Source organism: Hyaena hyaena, unplaced genomic scaffold (assembly GCF_003009895.1).
Source record: "Hyaena hyaena isolate Hyena2069 unplaced genomic scaffold, ASM300989v1 scaffold_207, whole genome shotgun sequence".
NCBI lineage: Eukaryota > Metazoa > Chordata > Mammalia > Carnivora > Hyaenidae > Hyaena > Hyaena hyaena.
Window position 1 is genome coordinate 263,656 of NW_024080836.1, and position 26,934 is coordinate 290,589.

At 38.9% G+C, this 26,934-nt stretch overlaps 1 protein-coding gene across 1 annotated transcript in view; it reads right to left on the reverse strand.

The window, feature by feature from the left end:
• Nucleotides 1–26,934, reverse strand: part of CSRNP3 (cysteine and serine rich nuclear protein 3) — a 179,525-nt gene that overhangs the window by 16,652 nt on the left and 135,939 nt on the right. Inside the window, exon 4 of the mRNA XM_039242001.1 lies at nt 1,935–2,194. Coding sequence (XP_039097932.1) covers nt 1,935–2,194 — 260 coding nt within the window. The remainder of the gene's footprint in view (nt 1–1,934; nt 2,195–26,934) is intronic.

A 26,934-nucleotide genomic window follows, 5' to 3' on the forward strand; every position in this document is an offset into this window, starting at 1 on the left:
CAGATTGCTACCAAAAAAGATCTTAAGGGACTTTCAATGAAACTTGTCAAAAATACCACCAAAGGAAATAGAGATATGCTCTAGGCTAGGTTGTGCCTAACTTAATTTAAGCAACTGCATTCTTATACAATTGGGAACAAGGCAGATACATAAATTGCAAAATACATAAAACGAGGTTTTTTAAAACACACAGCATACCTCTGCCGTCTGACTTTATACTGGAAACTAAAGTTACAGGTAACGCAGATGTGCTTATGGTCTTCAGCTATTTAACAAGAGGCTCTTTATATTAAGTATGCTGGGTTACTGAAAAAAGATTTCCTTTGTCATTAGATAATGACGGGAGAGAGCATTTCCTATATACTGATAGGCTGGTGGATCAGAGCATATGTAAAGATTGTCTTCTTCGGCCGATGAGAGACATTTTCTGAGCTACGTTTCTCTCTACTTAATCTCTAATGTGGCCTGGACACCTCTCTGACATCTCTTTAATGACTCAAAACCTCCCCCAAATCAGTATATCCAAAAAAAAAATCTCATCATCCACCCCTTCCCTTCTGATTCCAGCCCCAACCTGCTCCTCTTCCTAAGTTCCTTGCCATATCCTTGTCATAGAGAAAGGTACTATTACCCACAACCTGTTCAGTTTTATAAGCCAGAAATTTAGGAATCATTCTTGACCGTAACCCTCCTTTCCTTTCAAATCCAGTCTGTCATCAGGAACTATTGATTTTAGGGGCGCCTGGGTGGCTCAGTCGGTTAAGCGTTCGACTTTGGCTCAGGTCCTGATCTCATGGTTTGTGGGTTCAAGCCCCGCATCAGGCTTGTGCTGACAGCTAGCTCAGAGCCTGGAGTCCGCTTCAGATTCTGTCTCTCTCTATCTCTGACCCTCCCCTGCTCACACTGTCTCTCTCTCTCTCTCGAAGAAATAAAACATTAAAAAAAATCTTAAAAAAAAAAAAAGGAACTGTTGATTTTACTTCCTGAATTTCTCCCTCTGTCCATTTCCCTTGACTCCCCCGCCATCAGTCTAGCTAATCTACCATCCTTTCTCTCCTGAACTACTGTGATAGCCTCTTAACTGGCCTAACTCTGTATGCTCCCCCACCAGCACGGCAGCCCTTATACCCAAACTATCCTCACATCATAGCATGAACCAGATCGTATTATTCTATCGTGCCAACCTCACGCTTAAAACTTTTGGATAACTTTTGAGGTTCTTAGTATGAAGAGAGGAAAAATGCCTTAACATGATCTACAAAGCCCTGTCCTGCCTTCTTCACCTATAATCTACTTCATGAATAATCTATTCTTTTTGTCTCTGTTCCAGCCACACTAGCCTTTGTATGGTCACCGTGCTTCCTCTGGCACAAGGCGGTTCTGGCTCTTCCTGCTGCCTGAACCACTCTTGCCAACCCTTTGGCCTAGTTACCTGTTCAGATTTCAGTTCAGTCGTCACTTTCTTGAAGAAACCTTCCTTGACTTCTGGACCATATCAATCCCCTGTTACTACTTTCATAGCCCCTTGCAACTTTCCTTTATAGTCCTTAATGAAGCTGGGAGTTTATTTTGTTTACCAGATTGGTGCTTTTCTTTCCTATTAATATGAAAATTCCAGGAGACAAGGGACCACATCTATTTTTGAGACCATTTAGCCCCATCCCAAGTACAGGGTATGTGACCTAGTAGTACTCAATAACAAATATTTAGTGAATGAATAAATAATGAATGTCAGGTAAGTTTTCCACATTGTTTTCGGTGAAGACACTTTACTGTTTTTGTGTAAAAGGAAAAAAGAAGACGTAGCAGGTAGTCTGTTGTGTAATGTCCAGTTTGGTCTATGAATATAATTATGAAAATGGTTAATTCAACCAAATCAAGGTAAGGCTATAAGGTTTTGCAAAAATTGAGTTCCTAATTTTTTTTTTTTTTACCTTTAGTTTTAAAGAGTTCAGTTTTTCCTCCCTGAGGTGTTCTCTCAACATCTCCCGGTGAAGCCTCTCCTGTTCTCTTGCAAATTCACCAAGAGTGTACTGGCGCACACTGTTATGGCGGCTGGACATGCCCAGGGTGCTACCCCCTTGACTGGGCACGCTCGTGAAGCCTTGCCTCCTGGTGAAGTAGTACACGGTGACACAGCTAAAATGCACATTCTTTGTCCTTAGCCGCTTCTCCCTTTTGAGGATGGAGGAAGCTGAAAGAGAAAGAAACAGTTCAGTGAACACCTAGGGCAGCAGTCTTCAGATGAGGTGAAGATTAAAAAGTGTCACTTGATGCTATTGAATCTATTGTCCACCCTTTTTGGCTAGGAGACACTAAACATGTTGTATCTGAGAGCTGGCACAGATTTCGATTTCCTTTCTTAAATTTTCTTCTAGCTGTAGTAGAGTAGACTTTTAAGTCCTCTATAATGGTAGTCTAAGCAAACTTTCAGGAAACTTGCCAATAGTCTGTGAGTCAGCGGCAGAATTTAACTTATTTCCCCTAATGTCTTAACTTTTGGTTTTATGGTTTTCATGTGAATGCATCATATTCTAATCAGAAAAGACACACTACAAACTCTTATATATATATTTTAACGTTTTATTTATTTCTGAGAGACAAAGAGACAGTGTGAGCAGGGGACGGTCAGAGAGAGAGGGAGATACAGAATCTGAACCAGGCTCCAGGCTCTGAGCTAGCTGTCAGCATAGAGTCCAATGTGGGGATCGAACCCACAAACGGTGTGATCATGACCTGACCTGAAATCGGATGCTTAACCCACTGAGCCACTCAGGCGCCCCATGAATCTTATTTTGATATTGAGGGCACTTGGCAAAAAAAAATGTCTATGAATTTCAGAAAATTTCAAAAGGCAATAAAAACCTTACAAAAAAGGTTCATTGGCACTATTGAGACATTTTCACAACCTAAATCTAACAAAGCTTTCATTTGATAAGAACCCCACTAACATTACAGACAGTGGGATTTTAATATAGGTATACATCGAGACAATTGAAAATGGCCACAAAATACATCAGAATCTTTATTATTATTGGGGACATCAAGATGCATTGAGCATCACGGAAGTTTGAGATATTACTGTATTTGAGAAAAAGAGAGGTACACATCATAAACATGACCTCTTTAGAGTTGAAAGACACACTAGACATCATCTCACCCAGTCCTTCTATTTTATAAAGTAACACAGACTTACAGAATTTGAATGAGTTTTTCAATGCAGGTAGTTAGTGACAAAGCTAAACTTAAACTGAAAAGTCCCTAATCTGGTGCCACATTATATGAACTTTTCAATTGGGGAAGGAAAAGTACACTGAATTGAGGGGAAAGATATAGAATCATGCTCTTATGGATCATTTCCCCTCCTCCTCCCCCGATACACTGAAGTTCTAACTCTCAACACCGCGAGATGTAACCTTATTAGGGAATAAGATCTTTACACAGGTGATTGAGTTGAGGTAAGGTCATTAGGGTGGGTTTCAATGGAGTACAACTGGTGTCCATATAAAAAGGGAGAACTTAAACACATACATGGAGCGATGATGTAAAGAGACAAAAGGAGAAGTTCATGTGAAGATGAATACCGAGACTGGGAGTATGTGGCAGAAAGCTGAGAGATGCCTTGGGCTACCAGAAGCTGGAAATGTAAGGAAAGCTACAGTTTTCAGAGAGAGCATGGGTCTGCTAACACATTGATTTCAATCTAGTCTCCAGAATGGTGAGACAAGAAATTTCTGTTGTTCTAAGCCACTGAGTTGGTGGAACTTTGTTCCAGTTGTCTTAGGAAACTCACATGCATGCTCAAGTAGACAAATAGGAACAATGCACTGAGCAAAAATCCTTGGGTAGCAACAAGTAATATAAACTAACACTTATGGAGCGCTTCCCAAGTGCTATAATATTCAAAGAATTTTACATGAATTATCTCATTTTATCCTTACAACTCCCTGGGTTGATATTACCCACGTCTCCACTTGAGGAAACCAAATCACCAAAGGTTAAATAACATTTCCAAAGTCATATAACCAGAAGTGAAGCTGGAATTCATTAATTCAGGATCCAGGCTCCTATCCTCCATGTCACAGAGAGAGCTGAAGCCATTCTAAGGGAGTTGAACAAGGCTGAATCTTGGTGTCATACTACTTCTGGTGGATGTCAACTGCTGCTGCCTTCAAAGATGATTTTGATTTGGAAGGCTGCATAAGCAATGAAAGAAAAGGGACTACAGTATCACTTTGAATATGTATAAGACTCTTTTTCCAAAGGGGTTCAAGTTCCTTTGCCTCACATTCACCTCCCCCCACTAAAACATTCAAGCCAAATACAGAGGGGCTGTATGATTAATCACATTTTATGAACTGATCTATTCAATAAATATAGACCAAGAGTCTACCAAGTCTCTGGCACTTTCCAGATGATTAGATATATTGGTGAAAAAAACCAGATGGTGTCTTCTGCCCACATGGAACTTCCATTTCCAGTGATGAGAAACTGAGACAGAATGAACAGACTCAGAAGTTTACAGAGTAAGAGAAATAATGACATTTGGGCAAGAATTTCATTTTCCCAACTTCCCCTCTTCTCCACTGTTCTACTTCTCCACAGGAGATTGCCGGAAAGCAAATGCTTTTAAACGTGTACACAGTTTTCCCATTTATTTATGTACATGTTCATTGCACGTACTTGTACTCCTGGCAGCAGAGGCAATTTTCAACTTTGATTTAAAACTCTGATGTGCTTCATAATGGTATGTTTAAATCATCTCAAAACAGGGAAGAATTTGTCAAAATGTAAAAGATTACCTTAGAAAGAAAAATTCAACAACCTCCTGAGTAATCTGACACCCTGACAGGCTCATCTGTTAACCACCTTACAGCAGGTGAGAGTCTCTGGTTTTGGGTAATAGCCTTTAATCTTTTTCACTTTTGAGATCATAAGATGATGCCCTAAGGCATTATCTTTCAAGGCCATGAATTTACAGATTAAAAAAAAGATTTTAATGAACTCTTTAAAATAATTATTATAATCATCTCTGATAATTTTATTACTAATTTTTAAAATATAACTCATGGTTGTCTAGGCAAATTTCAGCTTTAACATTTATATAGACCTGTACCTGTACTTTTTGATTATAAGGATTCTTTACTCTTCTGGATGAATCTATTGTGATATGAATCTACCATTTCCTAAAGAGCCAGATTACTTTTTCCCAAAAAGACAGAGTAAGGGACAATTTTCTAAGGCTTTCGGGATAACAACAGTGGCAGGTTGTAGAATCAGTCCCTTCCCCTGGGCTCTTGGCTTTGCTATCGTTGTCAAAGTGTGTTAGCATTAGATTGGTGTCAGTTCTTATCCACGAGGGTTTATAATTCAAACCTGTGCTCATCCTTTTTCTAGAATTTGCATATTATAAATAGCACCGTAAAAATAATGATCGAAATGCCTATGGATATATTTAAAAGAAAGGCTTTGAAATACTATAAGATCAGCCTTATGGGAGATATTTTAAATGTAGCTTTCCTGAATACAGGAGCCACCCACGCCTCTCTTCTGATGATTGAACTGGAGCACTAGAATGGGCCTTTATGGGCTATCTCCTGCCTCCAGGCCCCAATTTGACAAACATCACAACATGAAGTCATAAAAAGAGTGTGTGCTCTTCAAGCTTGGGAAAAACAGGCCAAATTCACTCAGCACATCTGCCTTAGGGAATCTGAAACCTCCCTTATATGCCTACCTAGTAATTTGTGCCCTTTGCAGAGTGACTGAACTCTACTTTGTGTCTCTACAGAGTTCAGAATTCACTTTACCACTGTGAGGTCAAGAGCGAGTAAAAAAAGGGAGAAGGTGTCTTTCATTACTGCTCTGAAAAATAATTAGTCTGTTTTCATACACACTAATTTTTTGGTGTCTTTCAACTTGTTTCCTTTTATCCTATTCACAGTTACCACTCTGAAGCAAAGTGGCTAAATGCAACAGTACTATGTATACTGCCCAGGACACAGCTCTTAAGAACACCATTATGGTTCTCATCAGGATATACTGGTTACTGTACAAGGATCACATATTATGGAGATGATATTGATCTTGGTAAACTAAAGAAATAAATAGCACAGTGTGATTGACGTTAGCTATCTGCAGAAGTTATCCTTCCTAAAATAATGCTTTGGAAATGAATGGAAAAGAGAATTGGGAAATTGCCTAATTCACAATTCCAGGATGAGAATGTAAGTAGACAAAATAAAATAATCCATACCATAAATTATATAAAAAGTTCATGAACAGAGTGGATTAAAACTGGAAGCCAAAACTAAGAAATTCTGATCCATATGTCAAGGGATCACAACTGAATCAAATTAAGCTCTAAGAAAATTCAACTGAATTTGCTTCACTTCCACATTTATAAACCAACCTGTTCATACAAATTGGATTACTCCTTCAGATCAACAAGACTATCTAGTTGATTTATTAATTTTATCTCTTGCTGAAAATAATCAAATTTGTTTCAGATTTATAAGTCAGTCGTTTCTGAATGTGGTTAGTATGTGTCATTCCATCTGAGGTTGCCTTCTATGCATGCAAGAAACCATCATGTGTCTGGGCCTGAAAAATTGAAGATAAGATCTTAGGCCCTTGATTCCATTATAGGGCAGTCACTCTGGAGCTAATGTTTGTTTGTTTGTTTTTAATTTTTTTTTAATGTTTATTTATTTTTGAGAGAAAGAGAGAGAGAGAAACAGACAGACAGAGTGTGAGCAGGGGAGGGGCAGAGAGAGAGGGAGACACAGAACCCGATGCAGGCTCCAGACTCTGAGCTGTCAGCACAGAGTCTGATGCAGGGCTTGAACTCACCCATCATGAGATCATGACCTGAGCTGAAGTCAGAAGCTTAAGCAACTGAGCCACCCAGGCACCCCTGGAGATGATGTTTGAACAGCAAACTAGTTACCCTCTCAAGGCACTTGGTTCTTTGTAGTGTCAACAACTATCAGCAAAGCCTTGGTATAGCTAGAAATGCAGAAAGCAGTAAACAGAACTATGTTTTCTGGACTTAAGTTTAGTACACAGAAGTTGAGAATTTGTGGTCCAGTCTGTGGAAAATATTAATTCTACCATTTGGGTCTAAATCAGTAATATACTTCTGTCTCCTATGCGGTATTCTCAGAAGGAAAGTACCAGATGATTTGTAAGTCTATATACTGTGTTTATTTTTCATTTATTTAGGGGAAATTTAGTCAAAGCAAAATGAGGTTACTGAAATTAACTTGTTTATCTGGTAAATCCTGGGCAAGAAAAACTCTTGTTTTTAAAAATATACACATCAAATTAATCAGGGATTCTGCAAATGTACATATTCTTCTTACCTTCTGAGGAACAAATCAAGATCAAATCAGTTAAAAAGTCATGAAGTCTAGCTTACAATCAGAAAAATCCAGTTTCATCAGGAAATTTTATTTTATATAAAAAGTGATCCTAAGAGCTTAGATATTAAATCAATTTCCGATGGTTAAGGTTATTCAGATTACAAAAAATATGTCCTTAACCTTACAAGTGACTTCTGTAAATGTCCTGTGATCACATTCTCCTGTACTTTCCAGCTTGACATGATTGTCCAGGTTGGCCTCTCTTGATTAGGGCCAACCACATGGTCTCAGATCCTAACCACAAGAGTAAAAATGGATCCAACAACCAAGAAATATAGTAGTTTCTTTGAAAGTGAAGCCTGGTTTGCTATTAAAAGCAATCCTCCCTTGTTCTAATTCTCCCCTTTTGTTAAGTTACATTCTCAAGTTTTCTGAATATACTTGCCTCAGTCATAATTTTTATCATTAAACATTTTTTTAATGTTTATTTATTTTAGAGAGAGACAGAGCATGAGCAGAGGAGGGGCAGAGAGACAGGGAGACATAGAATCTGAAGCAGGCTCCAGGCTCCGAGCTGTCAGCACAGAGCCTGACATGGAGCTCGAACCCATGAACCATGAGATCATGACACTTAACTGACTGAGCACCCAGGCGCCCTACTAGCTTTCAATTTTTTGCTCAAGTAAGGTCTTCAGGCCAGTAATAAATCATTCAAGTGGGAGAAACTCCAAAAGATTGATAATAAGGAAATATCCTGGGGCACGAGTGAATGAGAGGCAATATGAAAGTAAAGACTAATTGGCAATATTTTCTTTCCAACCATGAAGAAAATCCAAATTACTTCAAGTATGGAATGTAAAGTGATCTATTATCTATGGCCAAATCAATGTTACATTATTATACACTCAGTATATTATTATATACTCAGTTTTGAAGAGTATAACGTGGGCACACACACACACACAGTCACAAACAAGAGAGAGAAACTCTCCCCAACACTGGACAGGCAATACTGGGGTACACCCAATATTTTGGAATTGAAGTGCTTTGCATTTCCAAAGACGTAATCAGAATTGAGACAGAAGCAGTAAATGTAAGAAAATGTCAGAATTCTCCAAAGACATAGCAAATCAGCTCCCCTCCCCCGTTTTATTATTGCCCTTTTACTATGAAATAGCATTCAAAAAAAAATCAAGGAAAAATAGCTCCCACTTACAGTGATGCTTGTGATGTCAAATCCAAGTTTGTATTTGGCTCCCTACAGAGTGAATGATAGCTCTAAATGCTTTTCAAATTGTAGCACATCTCTCTCTTTAGGCTCTAAATGCCACTCTTCCCCATCATAAACCAACCAAGCAACCCCCGTGCTAATAAGGGGGCAAGTAGACCACACTATATAAAATATGATAGACATACATAAGAACCAGTCATCATTCTGATTTCAGTCCTTTTATAGAGAAGGAATAGTTTTATAATTCCTAGGCAAGATTAGGCAGCTTAATCATTTAGTTGCACGAATTTTCCATTCTAATGTTAAGTTGGAAATATTCACAGTGGATTGCCCTTGAGATGAATGATGTCTTTGGTGAATTGCAGCTTCTAAGTGAAAAAATTCAAGATGACACCCTTCTGTTTAAGTCACCAGTTCACAAAAACAGAACAAAATAAAAACCCTCTCATAGAAGACTGTAAGAAGTTAAGTATTCTGTCAAGATATATCCACAAACTGCCTATGCATTTAAACAAATGTTAAAAAATGAGCAAAAATAGAAGCCATATAGAAAGATGACCCTTGAGGCTAGATGACTAAAGCTTTGTTTTGGATCATGAACATGCATGTCACGTCGTCGTCCTTTCAGTCTGTCAGCTACACGCACACAAGCAAGCGAGAGAGCTGCACAGAGGGGACGAGCTTTCTCCTGAGCCTCTCCAGACAGCTACAACCCAGGCTGCTCCGACGCTGCGAGCTGGCTTTGACATTACAGGGGTGCTTTAACGGCATAATCATCTATCTGCAATTCTCAGCCTAGGAAAAAATGTAAGATTTACCACCCAAGATTCTGATGTGAATTTAGGAAGCCGCATATAAAAATTGCATCTAAGTATAAACTTTGACTTCCCAGCTTTGATGTCATCGATAATTAAAATGATTAACTCACAAAGAGTGATCATTTTTCAGAACTAGCTGTTTTTTACCCACACATTTCCATTTTATTAAAGAGATCCCCTGTGCCTTCCCCCTAAATCTTCTCAATAAAAAAAGGGGGTGGGAATCATTTGTTCTCATATGTGTTGGATGTAAGGAATAAATACAATATTTTAAAGTTCTAAAATTGAAATTGAAAAATTGAAAGGTCAAACATCTTAAAAAGAAATCATGTTCTCTTATATATATAACCTTAATATATAGTTGACTTAACACTGATCCTCGCTGACCCCCCACCCCCCCCGCATTAAATTGACATTCTACTGTACATGTGCTATGACCACAGAGTGCCCCAGCCATCAACAGAAAACGTGATTGATATGGGGGATGGTGAGTTGCCAAACTAGAACCCATTTAGATTAAACTATAGATTAAATAATACCACTGAGGGATCGACTGATTTTCAGTCTAATTTTCCTTTTTCATCAATCCATCCATCAAATTTACAGTAACTAGTCTCATGAATTTTGTTGTTTCAATTCTCTATTGGACATGCAGTCTTTCTTCTGGTTCAACTTTGTCGTTATGAACTACATCACTTAAATAAAATTTATACATTCAAGTCCGTGCACAAAATATGTGAAACACAATCGGATATGAAAGTGTTTTTGCTAAATCTAGGCCCTGTATTCTGCTCAGTTTTGCCCAAAGCAGATTTGAAATTGGGAATTTTTTCCCCCTGGTCCAGAAACTCATTTGTCTGACGTTACTGGTAAGCACTATTTTTATAGAATTTTGATCAAATCAAATCAATTCTTTTCTCTTTTCATCCTATGTATTTTTCTTTAGCTAATATTAAGATTTTCCAAGGAATCTTGAAGATTTCTACAGAGTCAATGTTAACACGCACACGTGGGACACGTGGAACATATATTGTTACTGAGGTATTTACTTGTCTTCTCCTTTTGAAAGCGTATTTCTTTATTGTGAGCAAATTATATCACTAATGAATAGTAAAAACATTATTGTGTCCTGGGCCCTGGAAAATAATAAATTGTTAAATTAAGTAATCAATTAAAAATCCCAATTCCAATCATTGCTAAGATCCACTGGACAGATGACATTCACGAGCATCTGCGTTTCTCAGTTCCATTAATATTTTCAGAATTATGTTTATCTACCTCATGAGAATATTACCAGCAATAATTACCTTTGTAAAAAGTCTTAAGAATCACAGATGGAAAGCATTGCATATGCAGGGTACTATCTTGGTGATGCTGTTAAACCAAATAAGAAGTGTGTTCCTTTATTATCAGTGAGAAAATAAGGACCGCCTACTTCCCAGCTTTTTCCTTAATTTCTCATATGTGCAATTCAACCCTAAAACTTCATGGTTAAGAAACACATTTCACTACTACTGAAGTAACAGCCAATTCCAAAAAATATAAGCAATACTTATTATTTTATTAAAATCTCAACATGGATACCATCTTAAGACCGAACTGTTTCTTATTGGGAAAAAAGGTACTCGTTGCTCCACATAAATAATCGTAGTTCTGGCTGTAGTCCAAGATGTAAGCACTTTCCTCTGCTGTCTCAGCAATTCTCCTGATGTCAAAGACACATTAAAATAAATGGGAACCATATGGCTCCACAGCAGAATACCCGTACTCTTACAACGGAGAGGGCAATGCAATTCATTACCACCACGGAGAAATATTTTGGGGACATGGAATATTTCAATGCAAAATAAAGCTACATGAGGCAGACCATTTGATTAAAATTCTCACACAATGACGGAGGAGACATTTGCTGTTCTTTAGCTCTGGTAACCTGTTTCGCTGCTTTTTACATTTTCTCAATACCACCATGAGACTCTCCTGTTTGAAGAATTAAATAGCACTTTCCACTTGCTCAGTGACATTCCCACACATTATTTCATCTGGTCCGATAATACAGCCCTACCAAGCCAAATGTATCATGATAATCCAGGTCAGAACATCACTTAACAATACGGTAAAACAAAACAAAACCTTCAAAAATAAGAGCAACAGAACTTTCTAAGGTCCAGTCATTCTGGAAAGCAACACTGGGTCAAAGATCATACACTGAACTTTGACCTTTGCCAGGAAGGATGAAATCTGGAAGCATTTAAAAAAATGTTACCCTAAAAAGCCTTTCCTATATTTATCCTAAATAAAAATCCAAATCATTGAGAAACATAAAAGGAAGAAATTCATCGATGTTGTATTACTGGCTCCATATGTCAGAGATCTAAGTTTAAAAAAGAGATGCAGGACTTTAGAGTTGGGATGAAAGATGAGGTTGGGAAGGCAGCAGGAGGGGGCAGCTGGGGTTACTGAGGTGCCTTCTGTTTACTGGGTGTCAATGAGTGATTTGAGATGGACAGTAAACATAAAAAACGAAAGACAAACAAAAAACCTTTTAACTATGATTTATTCTATAAATGTACTTTTATTTATTTATTTATTTTTTATAATATTTTTTATTTATTTCTAGGAGAGAGAGAGACAGCGTGAGCAGGGGAGGGTCCGAGAGAGAGGGAGACACAGACTCTGAAACAGGCTCCAGGCTCTGAGCTGGCAGTCAGCACAGAGCCCGATGCGGGGCTCGAACCCACGAACCGCGAGATCATGACCTAAGTGAAAGTCGGACGCTTAACCGACTAAGCCACTCAGGCGCCCCTATAAATGTACTTTTAAAAATAATAATTTAAAGTTTATTTATGAGACAGAGATAGCATGAGTGAGAGAGGGGTAGAGAGTGGGGGAGACAGTGAATCCCAACCAGGCTCTATAGGGTCAGAGCAGAGCTTGATGAGGGGCTCGAACCCACGAAACCATGAGATCATGACCTGAGCCAAAACTAAGAGTTGGATGCTTAATCAACTGAGCCACCCAAGCACCCCTATAAATGTACATACTTTCTTTGAGCATATGCTTTTTTAATATTGCCCTTATTGTCTGTTTCGATACTTTTTAAAACTATGAATGGCTTCTGCACAATGTCTGGCATAGAATTACCACCCAATATCTAATAGAAAAATAAAATGAACACTCACTTCAAATGTCAACTCCAGATAGCCTCTCATAGACCCTCTAGAATAAGATGAAGAGGTGAGTGCTCTTTCTACACATCTCCAGATCATCCCTGCCTTGGTACTGATAATATGAGTGTGTGTTTCCACTCCATTACCAGTTTAGGATCTAGGTTACAAGGACCAAATCTTACTCCCTGGGGAACTCTCAGCATACAGCACACATCTTGGTGCCTAGGACTTGATGCGTGCTTGTTTAACAAATTAGATGAATGAATACTGAACTCTAAGCTAAGTAAATATCTACATTTCCTAAATATATTTTCCTTAATTTTAAATGGTAAGATGACGATTCACAGCTTTCCCTGAAGCTTCAAAGCTTCATGGTCGATATTCCTTCCTTCCTTCCTTCCTTCCTTCCTTCCTTCCTTCCTTCCTTCCTTCCTTCCTTCCTTCCTNATTCCTTCCTTCCTTCCTTCCTTCCTTCCTTCCTTCCTTCCTTCCTTCCTTCCTTCCTTCCTTCCTCCCTTCCTCCCTCCCTCCCTCCCTCCCTTCCTCCCTTCCTGTTACTTTATTTTCCCGGGGTACTTTTCAGTGAAACAATTTATGTATCGGAGAGAGGACATATCGCCCTCATAACTTGAGGGTACACATAACTTTTGTATTAGAAGCCATTTGAAATATGCTATATTTTACATATCAGAAGATCTAACATAATAAACCAACCCTGGCATCATAATAAACCTCTAACCAATCCATCAGGAATTATCCAACTCTAAAAAGCAAGTAGCTGGTAGGGGAAGAGTTACCTGAATATTATAAAATGATTTTGAAAGAGAAATCCTGCTGATAAAATATCACTAATTAGTATTGACCTCCAGCAAAAACGTGACTGAAACTCCTGCCTCTAGTAGTCCATTAGTGATAGATCTACAAAATGATTCTATCTCTTAGTATTTAAATTGCCATCTTTGCCTTAGAGCAGTGACTGTCCTGAAAAATAAAGTCATGTTGCTCAAGATTTATTAATTTCCTATGAAATTTTATAGTATGTTGGCATGTTGTTAAGACAGATAATTTTTCTCTTTTTGGTGTAGTGGCGATGAGACAAAAGTAAAAAAAGACCTAGTTGATGACTTCCTGAGACAAGGAGCAGAAATAAGCGAGGAGAATTCTAAAATTTTATTAAAATACAAAAGCAAGACAGAACTGAAACAAGACTGGCTAGAACAGAAGTGGAAAGAGAGAAGAGATCATGTGTGGGACTAATTTTACCCTAAAGATAAAAAGTTATCCTATTGATGTTTCACAGATCATCATAGATCAAAAGACATGAGACTCTTGGGTCTGAGATAAACTTTACTATTCACAGCACAGCAAACAGCATGAGCATCATGTTTCTGTTGGTATTCCTTGCATCCCAAGTTGGCCACAGGAGCAATATGGGGGTCATAGATATGCTACACATAGTAGGTCTGCATCATACCAAAGGCCTAACAAGCTTGGGAACCCACTGGTTTTTAGCATTCAGTAATCAATCCTGTTCTTTGTCCCAGCAGGGGCCATAACCTCATCCCTCAAGGTTGCTTCCTACAAACAACACTGAGGAACAGCCCAGATAAAGAGGGGTCAAGGCAGTGCATTCTTAGCATCCTCAGAAAGATGGAATGGAAAAACCTATGCAGGAGTGTTTCTGAACAGAATTTGCATTTATTTGGTTCATTCATATATCCCAAGCACCTGGAATAGGGTCTGGCATACAGTATATATTCAACACTTAGCTGTTAAATGAATGAGTGGGATTTATTGATAGGCTTCCACTCTTATTAAACACTGTAATTCTTGTGAAATGATAACTTCCCAGGTATGTATGTTATAACTATCACTTCGTATGGGAAAGCAATATGTATAACACATAAAGGAACACTCTTCCCTGTAAAGTGTCTATGAACTAAAGAGTTTCCTAAAGAATGTTTAATGAGGTATTTTTATTCCTTTGAGACACAGCACTTTCCCTCTAGATCTCTTCATAGCTCACAGATACTTCCCTTTGTAAACATCTTGCCAAAGGAGAGAATCAGTCCAAAGATATTTAGAAGGATTCTGGCTGCTCCCAGGAGTGGTATCAGCTACAATGTTGCTAACACATCTATATGGCTTGTAGGGAAATATATACATTCTTAGGGATGTCCTGGATGCACAGCAGTCCCAAAGGATCTATGTTTGTCCTTTTTATGCTACAGTTATGACACATGGCTTACTTGTTACAAGAAATATTTTTCTTCCAAAGTCAAATGTAATCTCACGTTTGGGCTGTATAAGGAAGAAGGGAAAAAATAAAGAGGTTTCTTTTCCTTCTACATTTTAAGAGTTTGTATTTCTTGGCATGGAAGGAAAAAAATGAACAGAGTAATGAGCATATTGCATTTTATAAAAGCAGGATTCAACCTATTCTACCTTTACAGAGCATCACTTCTCAATGATGTGTTTGTTTTATCATCTGGAACACACTCAAATTCCAAAACTTGGTCCTCAGCATTCTCCACTAACCAGGTCCTCAGCCCTTGTGCTCACGTACATTGTCTCTGAGTCCGATGTTTAAGTGACTAACACCAACAAAATATTTATCACTGATCCTGTCAGAGACCAGTTCACTCGCCGAAGAGGCGCTTGGAGTTTAGAGCTGGAAAAGGGAAAAGTGAGAAGCAGAATCAATTTAAGGCAGATCCTGACTTGGCCCCCAGATTTCGGCCTTTGATGATGGATTCAGTAAGAATAACACAGGATGTTTTTTGAGTGTGTGAATAATCTTGGGAGGGTTAAGGAACTATTATTCCCAGATGGTATCGGATATAATTACTTTCCTTCAACAGCTACCCTTTTTTCTGTAGTAAGTCACTGGAATTGAGAAAGACCTAAGGAGGCAGAGGCAGTACATGGTTTTGAACAAAGAATTCTTTGGGGAGGGGAGGTGCAGCAATCCAGGGATGCCCCAGGGACGCTCAGGGGCTTTGGGGAAAGATAAAAGATGACTTGGGGAATCTGTGGTCTGGTTTAAAGCTGCATGAAACCCACTACTACAGCAATGTAATTTTCATAATTTATACATAAAATAAGGACATTGGTATATCTGTCAACTGAACTGACAGAACTGTGTGACCACAAAAGTTTGGAAAACTACTAGTGCACAAGGGGTGAAACTGTCTAAAAGACAAATTTAAAGTATTGTATCTATCAGTGAAATTTTATTTCTATGTTTACCATGTGGCAAACATCTTTCTCATTGCTTTATAGGTAATAATTCATTGAATCCTCAAATCAATGCAATCATAGTTTGAATGGGTAGAACTGTGCCAACTTGGGGGGCCAGAGAGGTGAAGTCACTTACCAAAACTCTCAGCTGATAGCAGAGCAGATGGATTTGAATGCAGATGGTGTCAGTCCATAGCTCAAGTTGTTAATCTTGACAATATACTGCCTCCCTTTCTTAGCTCCAGAATGGGCTAATACTCTTACTTCTTACATTCAATGGACACCTGCTCCCAAGACCCAGACAAAAATCTAGAATTATAGCAATGAAAATCTAGCTGCGTTATTAAAAAACCAGGAAAAGAGAAAGCAAGCTGCCCATGCCTTAGAAGCAGTTAGAAGCAGCCTAAGTAGTAAACCATTGCGAGCCTCTGTCATTTCATTACCAGAGTGCGAGTGGCCTGGAGCCATAAATCCTACCGACACAGGCTTTGGAATCAGACACACCAGCTGGTTCACTGCCACCTTAGGTCAGTTGCTTAACCCCTGTCTCCTTGCCTGGAATCTCCTTGGGCTATTGTGAAGAAGTTGAGTTTATAAACATGAACTCTGCCACCAAAGCATTTAGTTCAAACCCTGGGTCTGCCATTTACTTGCTGTGTGACCTTGGACAAGTTTCTCTGCCTCATGTCGTAACATGGTTTTAGTAATGATACCTACTGCATAGTGTTGTTACAAGAATTATACATTACTATTTATGAAGTGTTAAACAATGCTTGGTTAATAGTACTCTATAAGTGTTTGTTAAATAAAAATAAAGAAATCAATAAATCATTCAATAATTTGAATTCACATAAATCATTTATATAAAGCAGCAGAGTGTCTGAAAGAGAACGATCAATATGTATAAACTATTTATTGGCAGAGATTAGTCCCACATGACAAAGGCTTTACAATAAAAATGTTTTATTCTATACTTTAAAGGTACAACATTTTGGACTTTAACACCTCTTTGGGTGGTGTCCTTGCATTCAGTTTTGGTACATTTTGCTCACTGAGTATCCGACATATATATCTGATAGATAACTGACATATACGTATAGGGATTTTTTCAAAATCCTATGGTTATAACTGTGAATAAGAGATAACATGTAACCCTAAGAGACATTTATCCTAAGGAGGATATGTTAATATTGATTTTGTGGAGAAGAAAATGGAGGCTTGGAGTGGGTCTCACCAATGTCACAAGCTTGTAAATAAGACTCACATTAGTCTCTGTCTGCCTTCCTGTTTCTGCCCTTTGCATTTCCCTAGGGTCTGTTTGTCCTCAGGTGTCAGCATATTGACTTTCCCAGGCTCAGTTCTGCACTTTCTTTGCTATGGGTACAGCAATTCCTGCTTACGTTTCAAAATTATAAGATTTAAAGGACACTTCTTTTTACGTGTCCCCTTTAAAATGAATTGATTATATTTATCAGTCCGTTCATTCATTTCTTTACTCACTCATATTTGTCACCCTTTACCTGTGGCCAGACTACTAAGATCTAAAGTGACAAGCAATCCTCAATATTCATGGATTCCACTGTTGTAAATTTGCCTACTTGCTAAAACTGATTTGTTAAATAACGCCCAAATCAATATTTGTGGCACTTTCCTGGTCATTCATGGACATGCCCAGAGCAGTGAAAAATTTAACTAGCCTCATCTTCCCAGCTGAGGTCGAACAAGGGGACTGCTTGCTTCTTGTTTTAGCTCTCCTAGTGTAAAAAGCATCCTTTATGCAGTATGTTTAATGCCACAGTATTTGCACTTTTGGGCTTTTCTTCGTCATTTTGCTTTTTTTTTTTTTTTTTTTAAATGTTTTATTTATTTCTAGGAGAGAGAGAGAGAGAGAGAGACAGCTTGAGCAGGGAAGGGTCAGAGAGAGGGAGTCACAGACTGAAACAGGCTCCAGGCTCTGAGCTGGCAGTCAGCACAGAGCCTGACGCGGGGCTCGAACCCACGAACCGCGAGATCATGACCTAAGCGAAAGTCGGACGCTTAACCGACTAAGCCACCCAGGCGCCCCACGTCATTTTGCTTTTTTAAAATGGACCCAAAGTGTGATGTGGAAGTGCTGCCTAGTGCTCCCCAGTGTGAGAAGGCTGCAATGTGTCTTACTGAGAAGACAAGTGTGTTACATCACACAAGCTTTGTTCAAGCGTGAGTCACAGTGCTTTTGGCACGAGTATGATAATGTTAATCAATCAATAATATATATTAAATAAGGTGCCTTCAAGAAAGAAATACACTAAACAAGGTACGCATTGATCAGTGGGTGAAAACATTATGACCAGAAGCTCCCAGAAACCTAACCCTATATTTCTCCTAGGAGCAGTGGTTTGGTGTTTGCTAATTTTGTGTTCACTGCAACCTTATAGGACATAAGTACCACGAATAATGAGAATTAGCTGTATGTACTTTTTCTCTCTTCTTAAGCCATTTTTCTAACAGTTGATTGATGAGTGAAGTCAATAAACAGAAAGATGACATAAAATGATATTCAAATGTTTAAAATATATAAAGTGTTCAACTGCACTAATAAGAAAAAAATCAAAACAATAACAAAGTTAGTTTCTCCCATCTAATTAGTAAATAATACAAAATTACAATCATGTTAAATTGTGGCAATAGTACAAAGAGATGAGTACTCTTCTATAATACCATACAACATTTTCAGAAATCAATTTCTCCGTGTATACCAAGAACCTTAGAAAATTTTCATCTTTTTTGAGTACGAATAATTCTGAATCTAGGAGCAAGCCTTAAGGATATAATCAGTGCCTTATAAAATTATTTATATCCAAGCATGTCCATCATTAAGTTATGCATAATAATGACAAACTGAAAACCATCTAAATGCTTGAGACTGTAGAAATGGTTGAGTAAGATGAGGCTCTATCTCTATGAAGACATATTTTTACAGCCAATAAAAGTAATAAGATTTTGCAGATGTTTTTAACAATAGTAGATGATGCCTGCTGTCAGGTCTAGTGCAAAAATAGCAGATTAGAAAAAAAAATGCTGAACAATACGTAGCAACTATAGATACACAAAGGAAATACTAGGGTAGTATACCAAATTGCTAACACTGGTTGTTTCAGAGTGATAGGATTATACACGTATTTTTTTTTAATGTATTTTTTACATTTATTTCTAGGACAGAGAGAGAGACAACGTGAGCAGGGGAGGGTCAGAGAGAGAGGGAGTCACAGACTGAGACAGGCTCCAGGCTCTGGGCTGGCAGTCAGCACAGAGCCCGACGCGGAGCTCGAACCCACGAACCTCGAGATCATGACCTAAGCGACAGTCGGACGCTTAACCGACTAAGCCACCCAGGCGCCCCTATACATGTATTTTTAAATATGCTTCTTTACACTCTTTTTAATGTTCCAGCTTTTATAAAATTAACGTCACAAAAAGCAGAGAATCTATAGACTTTAAACTCTCCATTTTGTACTTTGAGAAACACTTCTATAGCTTTCTGAACATAAGACAATGAAATTGTTTAATTCATTCACGAAGTGGCATTAGTATAAAGGAGCCATCTTATAACCTAGCACTTATGACCATATGTTTCCCATTTTCAAAATTCCGTTAAGCATAGGTACATGTACTGATATACAGAATTCCATAAAGTACGTTCAAGAGCCTAAACTACCCCATAATGGTTATGAATGTGTCATTCCTTGCCTGTTGCATCATGACCAACTCTAAGTAGTAATTCTGAGCCAATGAGAATGAGCCTGGAAATATATTAATAGCTCCATCTCCATTACCATTACCACTCCAGGTACACTAGTCAGTCTATTCTTTTTTCACATCCATCGGATAGTGGCATTTCTGCCAAATCTGTATATAAAGGCCCAGACAATTTGAAGACGGCAAAAGTCCTAGTCTCTTTTACATCTTTCCTCCTACTCAACACTTGGTCTTGTTCCTTTAATTCCAAGCTATCTTATGAGTTCCTGCTATATAGCTTTATTGAATCATCCTAAAATCATAGCTTTGTGACCTGCCTATTTCTTTGATCCAGCAATACTCTCTGTCACATTTCTCTCCACCATATTAGACATTTCCTCTAAAGACAAAAAAAAACCAAACAAAATTTGCCGAGATGAGAAATGAGTACGCCATGATACCTGTAGTGCTGTGAACAGGATTTGTCGGTTGGCTTACATGGGGGCCAACTCTACTGTCCAGCGACTGCCGTTAGTCCTGATCCACCCAAATCTCTACGTGCTCTGCTCCAGCACTGATGAAAGCCAAAAGCATTTTAGACTAATGAGTTAGTCAATGCTTAATACCCTAATTTAAAAAAAAAAACAAACTAGTAAAAGTATAACAGTATTAGCATGATGGAATTTGGGAATGGGTGGGAAAATAGCCATAGAATGTCTAAGTTTTCTAGAATTTAAATATGCATATGACTTACATATACAGATATCACATATTTATGTCTTACAGTCATATATGAATTTATGATAAGTATGATAAGTATATCTGGTTGATTTGTTAATTTAGTTCTAGTGAAGCCAAGGTTATACATGATGATAGCGGTCACCTGCCTGTTGTGCACATCAGTGCTATTAGTTATGGAAACTTAATGGGAGAGATGTATTTGAATAACACAAACACATCAACATTATTTGGAAAGCACCTTAAGACATGTGTCTTATCAATGGAATTAGAATAATTTTCCTCATACACAGATCTCTAAAAACACACAGATTATCTTCCTATGTCATTTACTTTTTCAAAGAGTTCCTCACCTTTACACTTCCAATTTATGCATCCAATTATGCATATATGCATTCATATTTAGTCCTTCACTGAATAAGTATCTATTAAGCGCCTATAACTCAAGCAATTCTTAAGAGGCTTCTGCATAAATTGTTGATCAGCTTACATATGAGTTTGTCACCGGCCATAGCTGATAAGAACAGTAAGTTCATACGACCCAAGAGAAGACATTGTTTCTCTCAATGGTAACAGCAATTCTATTAAAACAATGTCATATGTTTACATAGACTCAGAAAACAAAGTTATAACAAAAACCAGGTATTTTTTTTTTTAACCTCTAAGTCTGCTACTTGCCATGCTGTGCTTGGCTATGTGAGTTTGGGAGCAGAAGCTGCAGGCAGAGAAGTTGCTTTACATAATGGAAGGAGGTGACTTCCAGCTCTCAGGGCAGGCATTTGAGAGGGAAAAGAGAATGGACATGGAGTGAGGAAGAGCAGAGTCAGGGAGGTAGAGGAAGGTTGCCATGTTTTATCAAGCAATGATTCCCTGTGACTCTGAAATCGATGCTCAGTTCTACAGAATCACATAATTCTGGTCTACGATCCTGGTGAGCTGCGCTGGGCCGTGACCGCATCTAGATGATTACATCATCCAACACAAAATCTAGACCAGCCCAGGCTAGTCTTTTTTTTTTTTTTTTTAATGTTTTATTTATTTCTAGGAGAGAGAGAGAGAGAGAGAGAGAGACAGCGTGAGCAGGGGAGGGTCAGAGAGAGAGGGAGTCACAGACTGAAACAGGCTCCAGGCTCTGAACTGGCAGTCAGCACAGAGCCCGACGCGGGGCTTGAACCCACAAACCGCGAGATCATGACCTAAGCGACAGTCGGACGCTTAACCGACTAAGCCACCCAGGGGCCCCTAGCCCAGGCTAGTCTTACCGTTAGGTAAGATACTGTGTGCAAACAAGACAATATTGTCTCCATATGTAAATTATATCCAAGTAAGATTAGAGATTTAAAACAAGTATTTGTCCTCTGTGTACGAACATTCTGTGATGCCATGTTCTTACCTGAGCACAAATTACTCACTTGCCCTTTCTCACTTGCTCTTTCTTTTGCCTCACCAGACACCAACTCCCTTATTAAAGCAGCTGAGTATCCCAGAGAGTAAAGTCTCGAATGTGCCTCTGAGAGCAAGTTTCCGAAGACTCTGGAATTTAAAGTTTCTACTTAAATATCCCTTCTCTTTCTGGGAGGAAAGCAGAGGCAAGCTTTTGTCAACCAAGATGAATTAAATGTCCCGTGTGGCATTGGGGTACATTTTTGATATTCACGGAGAGAAAAGAATGAGTTTCTCCAGCTTCTGCCCACTCCTCTCCTCTATGATCACAGTCAGCCTTTCAGACAGAGAAGAAGAGGATGACCTCCCCGGCGGCCCAGGGGCCCTGCCTGGCCGCACTGCTCTGGCAGCTCTCCCACTCATCCCATGTGCTGCACAGGGCTTCTGGATGTGTACAGTATTCACAGGGGGAGAGGGCTCCGCTCCCTCCACTGAGAACACCAGCTCCAGGCGGCTGCTCCCCCAGCTCCAGCTTAAGTGCCTGGACGGCTCTCCTCAGGATGCAGGGGCTGAATCCAACATCCTGCTGGGCCGACATGGGAAGGTAAGCACTCCGGGGATGTCAAGATGAACAGCACACAGCTCTGGATGAGATGGCCATAAAGAACACATAAGCACATCAAACAGCAAGGCAACCATAACAGGTGTTATAACGGCTTTCGTCCACAGGTTGGGTTAGCTTTCCACACCCTAGAAGTGCGATCACTGTCACCTAACAGGTGGCGTGCTCCTGTTGTGAGCTCCTGTCTTTATGTTCTCGGCACCTAGCATGAGACCTAGAGTCCTTCCTCACGAAATCTATGTCTTTACTCACAGAGGCCTTCTCTGACTTCTCTGTGGAGGAGAGCCATCTACCCATCCTTTCCTCCATGCCTTCCACCCATCCATTTCCTTTCCCTCTTGTTATTTTTTGTCAGAGTCCATATCCCTGCTTGATGTTATGTATCTGTTTATTATCTGTCTTGACCTTCAATATATATGCTTTGCTAGGATGGTGTCTTTGTCAGTCTTGCTAATTACTGTATCTCTGGTGGGTGGTTTGCAGAAGAGGGTCTGTTTATACGTCAGTTACTATTTAAATTAACAGGTATTTACTGAGTACCTACTATGTGTCAGGCATTATTCTCAGCACTGAGGAAATGAACACAGGAGTAAGACACAAGACCTGGTATTCAACAGAAAAATAAGTGAACAGCTAGTTTGGTTTCAAGTGTAACTCTTGGTACCAGGAGACTGGTATTTTATTCTGTACTCAGTGGGGAGTCTTGGAAAGCTTGTGAGCTCGGGGACTGAAGTGATTGTGTGGAAAACAAAGGCATTAGACTGTTGAATAAAGCAAGACTGCGAAAGCTGCAAATCTCAGAAGGGATTGCTTTCTTTTTTTTTTTTTTTTAATTAAAAATACTGAATATTTCCCGTGCAGGGTCATAAGAAATCCTAGAAAAATAATAAGATCAAAATATTATTAATGGCAGAAATTGAGGCTTCATGATAGGCCATTGCATTCTCTCTCAAAGATAGTGTCTCAAAATATGCTGGCTCTGGGAGGTTAGCACTCCTATTGCAACACAGTTACGGGTGATTTAAATGCTAGAAGGAAACAACAATAAAGGGCAGTCTTGTCTGCCTTCCTTTGAACAATATTATTGCATTATCAGTCCCCTGAAGTAGGGCATCCCTAGGTTTAAGTCACTTGATGGTTAACTGGTAATGACTGGGATTAATGCTTTAAGAGACATTAAACAAGCTGAGCCACAGTAATCAGCACCTGGCTCACACAGGTGGTCCTTTCTCGAAGTTTAAGGTAACAGGAACATTAGCATTAAATATGACAGAAAAATATTCAAATATTATAGGACATATCAAAAAAGGGAAGGAAACTAACATTTTCAAATGTCTACCACAGTCCAAAGCATTTTTCAAGTTTTATCTCATTTATTCTTGGCACACCCTACAAATGAGATACAGGAATTTGCAGATAGGAAGTGGAAATTGACAGCTGGTAAGTCGCTTAGTTTAGTTGTTGTTCAATTAATCTTGAGAGTGCAAAGTTCTGATAAAAACAGTAGCAAAATAAAGATGTGGGTGAATCTTGCCATAATTATATGTGTTGGAAATATTCCATGAAAAAATATTCATTTAATCCAAAGTTTTTTTTTATGAATCAAAATGAGATATTCTGATGAAGAATTTATTAAAATACAAATGATTTAGGGTGCCTGGGTGGCTCAGCCGGTTAAGTGTCTAATGACTTGTAGCTCAGGTCATGATCTCATGGTTTGTGAGTTCAAGTCCTGCATCAGGCTCTGCACTGACATCGTGGAACCTGAGTAGGATTCTGTCTCTCCTTCTTTCTGCCCCTCCCTTGGTCTCTTTCTCTCTCACATACAAAATAAATAAATAAACTTAAAAAATGATTTAGATTTCTTAACCTTTATTTTATTTTTTAGTTTTTAAATGTTTTATTTATTTTTGAGGCAGGGCAGGGGGTGGGCGGGCAGGCAGAGCCAAGTAGGCTCTGCACTGACCAGAAAGAGCCCAATGCAGGGCTCAAACTCACAAACCATGAGATCATGACCTGAGGAGCCGAAGTCAGATGCTCAACCGAGACACCCAGGTGCCCCTGATTTAGATTTGTTGGCTTTTAGATATATATATTTAAAATGTAGATGTAAGGCTCTAAAGTTCTAATGCAGGGATAGATTGTTCATGAAAGGAGAGAGAACATTTGATTTATTTCACTTTTTTTTTCTTAAAAGGGTGACAGATTTGTGACATTGATAAGAAAATAAAAAAGAACATTTCTTCAGTACATTCAGAATTAATACCTAGGCTGTATTCTAACCACTCACTAAATGTTTAATGGTTTTCTATTATCATTAGTGTGATGATGATCATATTTCATTTTTATTCTGGGTCTGGCCACTCAGCACATAAGTTATGAAAATACTACAAGCAAACCTTGAGTCAATGCTTTAAATTAAAAAAAAATTATGTTTATTTTTGAGAGAGAGAGATTGAGAGAGAGAGAGAGAGAGAGAGAGAGAGAGAGCACAAACCAGGGAAAGGCAGAGAGACAGAGAGAGAGAGAGACAGAGAGAGAGAGACATAGAATCCAAAGCAGGCTCTGGGCTCCGAGCTGTCAGCAGAAAGCCAGATGTGGGGCTTAAACTCATGAACCAAGAGATCATGACCTGAGCTGAAGTCAAATGCTTAACCGACTGAGCCACCAGGTACCCCAGGAGTCAATACTTTAAATGCCAATAGTAGTTGAATTCATCCTTTTGAAACAGGTTCATACATATTTTATTGCAGGTGGCAACAAACTTATTCTGTAAGTACCCAGACAGTAAACATTTTGGTTTTGTGGGTCTTTCGGTCTCTTGTAACTATTTAACACTGCCACTATAGTGCAAGAGCAGCCAGAGACAATATGTAATAAGTACATGAATGAGCGTAGTTGTATTCTAATAAAACTTTACTTATAAAGCATGATGACAGGATGGGTTTGGCTTGCACAGATCATAGTTTTGCTGAACTCTAATTTATGAAATAGATTATTGCTCTAAAAATAGAACTTAAACACAATGCCATACTCTGGTTGTCTAATTACTGATTTGTGTAACTTCTCTGCTTCCTCGTCTGCTAGACTGAGGTCTTTTGGGGGTATGGAGGGCATCCTGCTTTTCTCTCACATCCCTAATACATTAAGGACAGGATAGCTGGTCAGTTGCACAGGGCTTCTAGAGGGGCCATCCATCATGGGTTACAGAAAGATCACTGGAATAAAAAAAAGATATGTGCCAGTAAAAGTGGATTTCCACACAACACCGGCAACTTGTATTGGCCTTGTTGCCCCCGAAGTTAACAGCTCTCGTGAGTGAGAATATACATCATGGATCTCTGCTGAGGACACACAGGGCACCTGCTGCAGCCGCTCCTGCAGCGACAGGCAGAGCCATGTCCCGGCACAGATGCTGCCCCCGCCCGAGTCAGGTGCCTCATGTCGCAGCCACGAGAGCTGAAGTTCCGAAAGTGCAAGATGCATGGCGTAACTGCTGTTTACCGGAGACGTGTGATTTATTTTATCATTTAAATTGAAAGCCCTCTTATATGCCTCCTCAGAAGTTATCTGGTTCAGAAAATTGCAATAGCAAGGCAATTACAATTAAGTTATAATGTTACATAATGTTTAGTGCAGGTAATAAATCTCCCATTTTGAACATAATGAAAAAGGTACACAAATAATTGAAAGCCTTGGCCCTAATAAGAAAACGCTGAACAAATAATTAGCCTCCCTGGGGCATTCACATGTCTCTGTATATCCCTGGGTAGGCTTTTAATAAATGTTTGTTGAGTGAATGCGTGAATAAGGCCTTTGCTCCACCAGCTCTGAAGAACTGAAGGGCTGACTTTGAACATGTTGAATATAAGCAATTTTATGATATGGGAAATAAAAAGAAATAAAAAGGATTTTCTGATGAAATTCCCATGAGGATAGCTATACAAGGTCAGTATTGCCTCAAATGGTGTTAAGGTTCCCGATGAGTGGGCGACATATTCATGGACAGAGTAAATACAGTCTATTTTGTCTTTCATCTGTTACCTGGGAAAGAAGGAGATGCAATGAGAGACCCCGGAGACCCAGGCTGGAGAGCTGTTTGCATCCAGCTGAAGGGGCAAAGTTTCAGGATAGGGTCTCTAAAATGTATCCACCAGTCACTAGAGTTAATGCCCAGTGGAGGCCGGGGGTTGGGATGGGGTAACAGACAGGAAAAAATATGGTGGATTTCAAAATGATTAAGGAGAAGGCAGGAAAGGCAATAAAGCAGGGTGAATAAATACTTGGAGGAAGAAAGTCAGATTTAGGTAGAAGAAATAAGAGTCACAATTATAAAGGCTGTCTTAGAAAATGAAAAGACCAATTCAAAATACATATGCATGCTTTTAGGATTAACGAATTGTTCACTAAGAATACTAGAATTAATTTTTCACACAGAAAAGGAGACAAAAAGGAGCTTTTTTTATTTCTTCAAATATCAAAGAATAGGCACCCTTGGGTGGTGTGCCCTAGGTCTTATTTTAGTCGACATACAGAAGCGATGATTAAGCTTTTGTAGAGTCTGCTGAATTTCTTTGAAAGTGAGCTCGGTTTAAACAATCAAATTCACCTGACTGCAAAAGCAAACGCTGCAACCTTTCTTTTAAATGGTTGA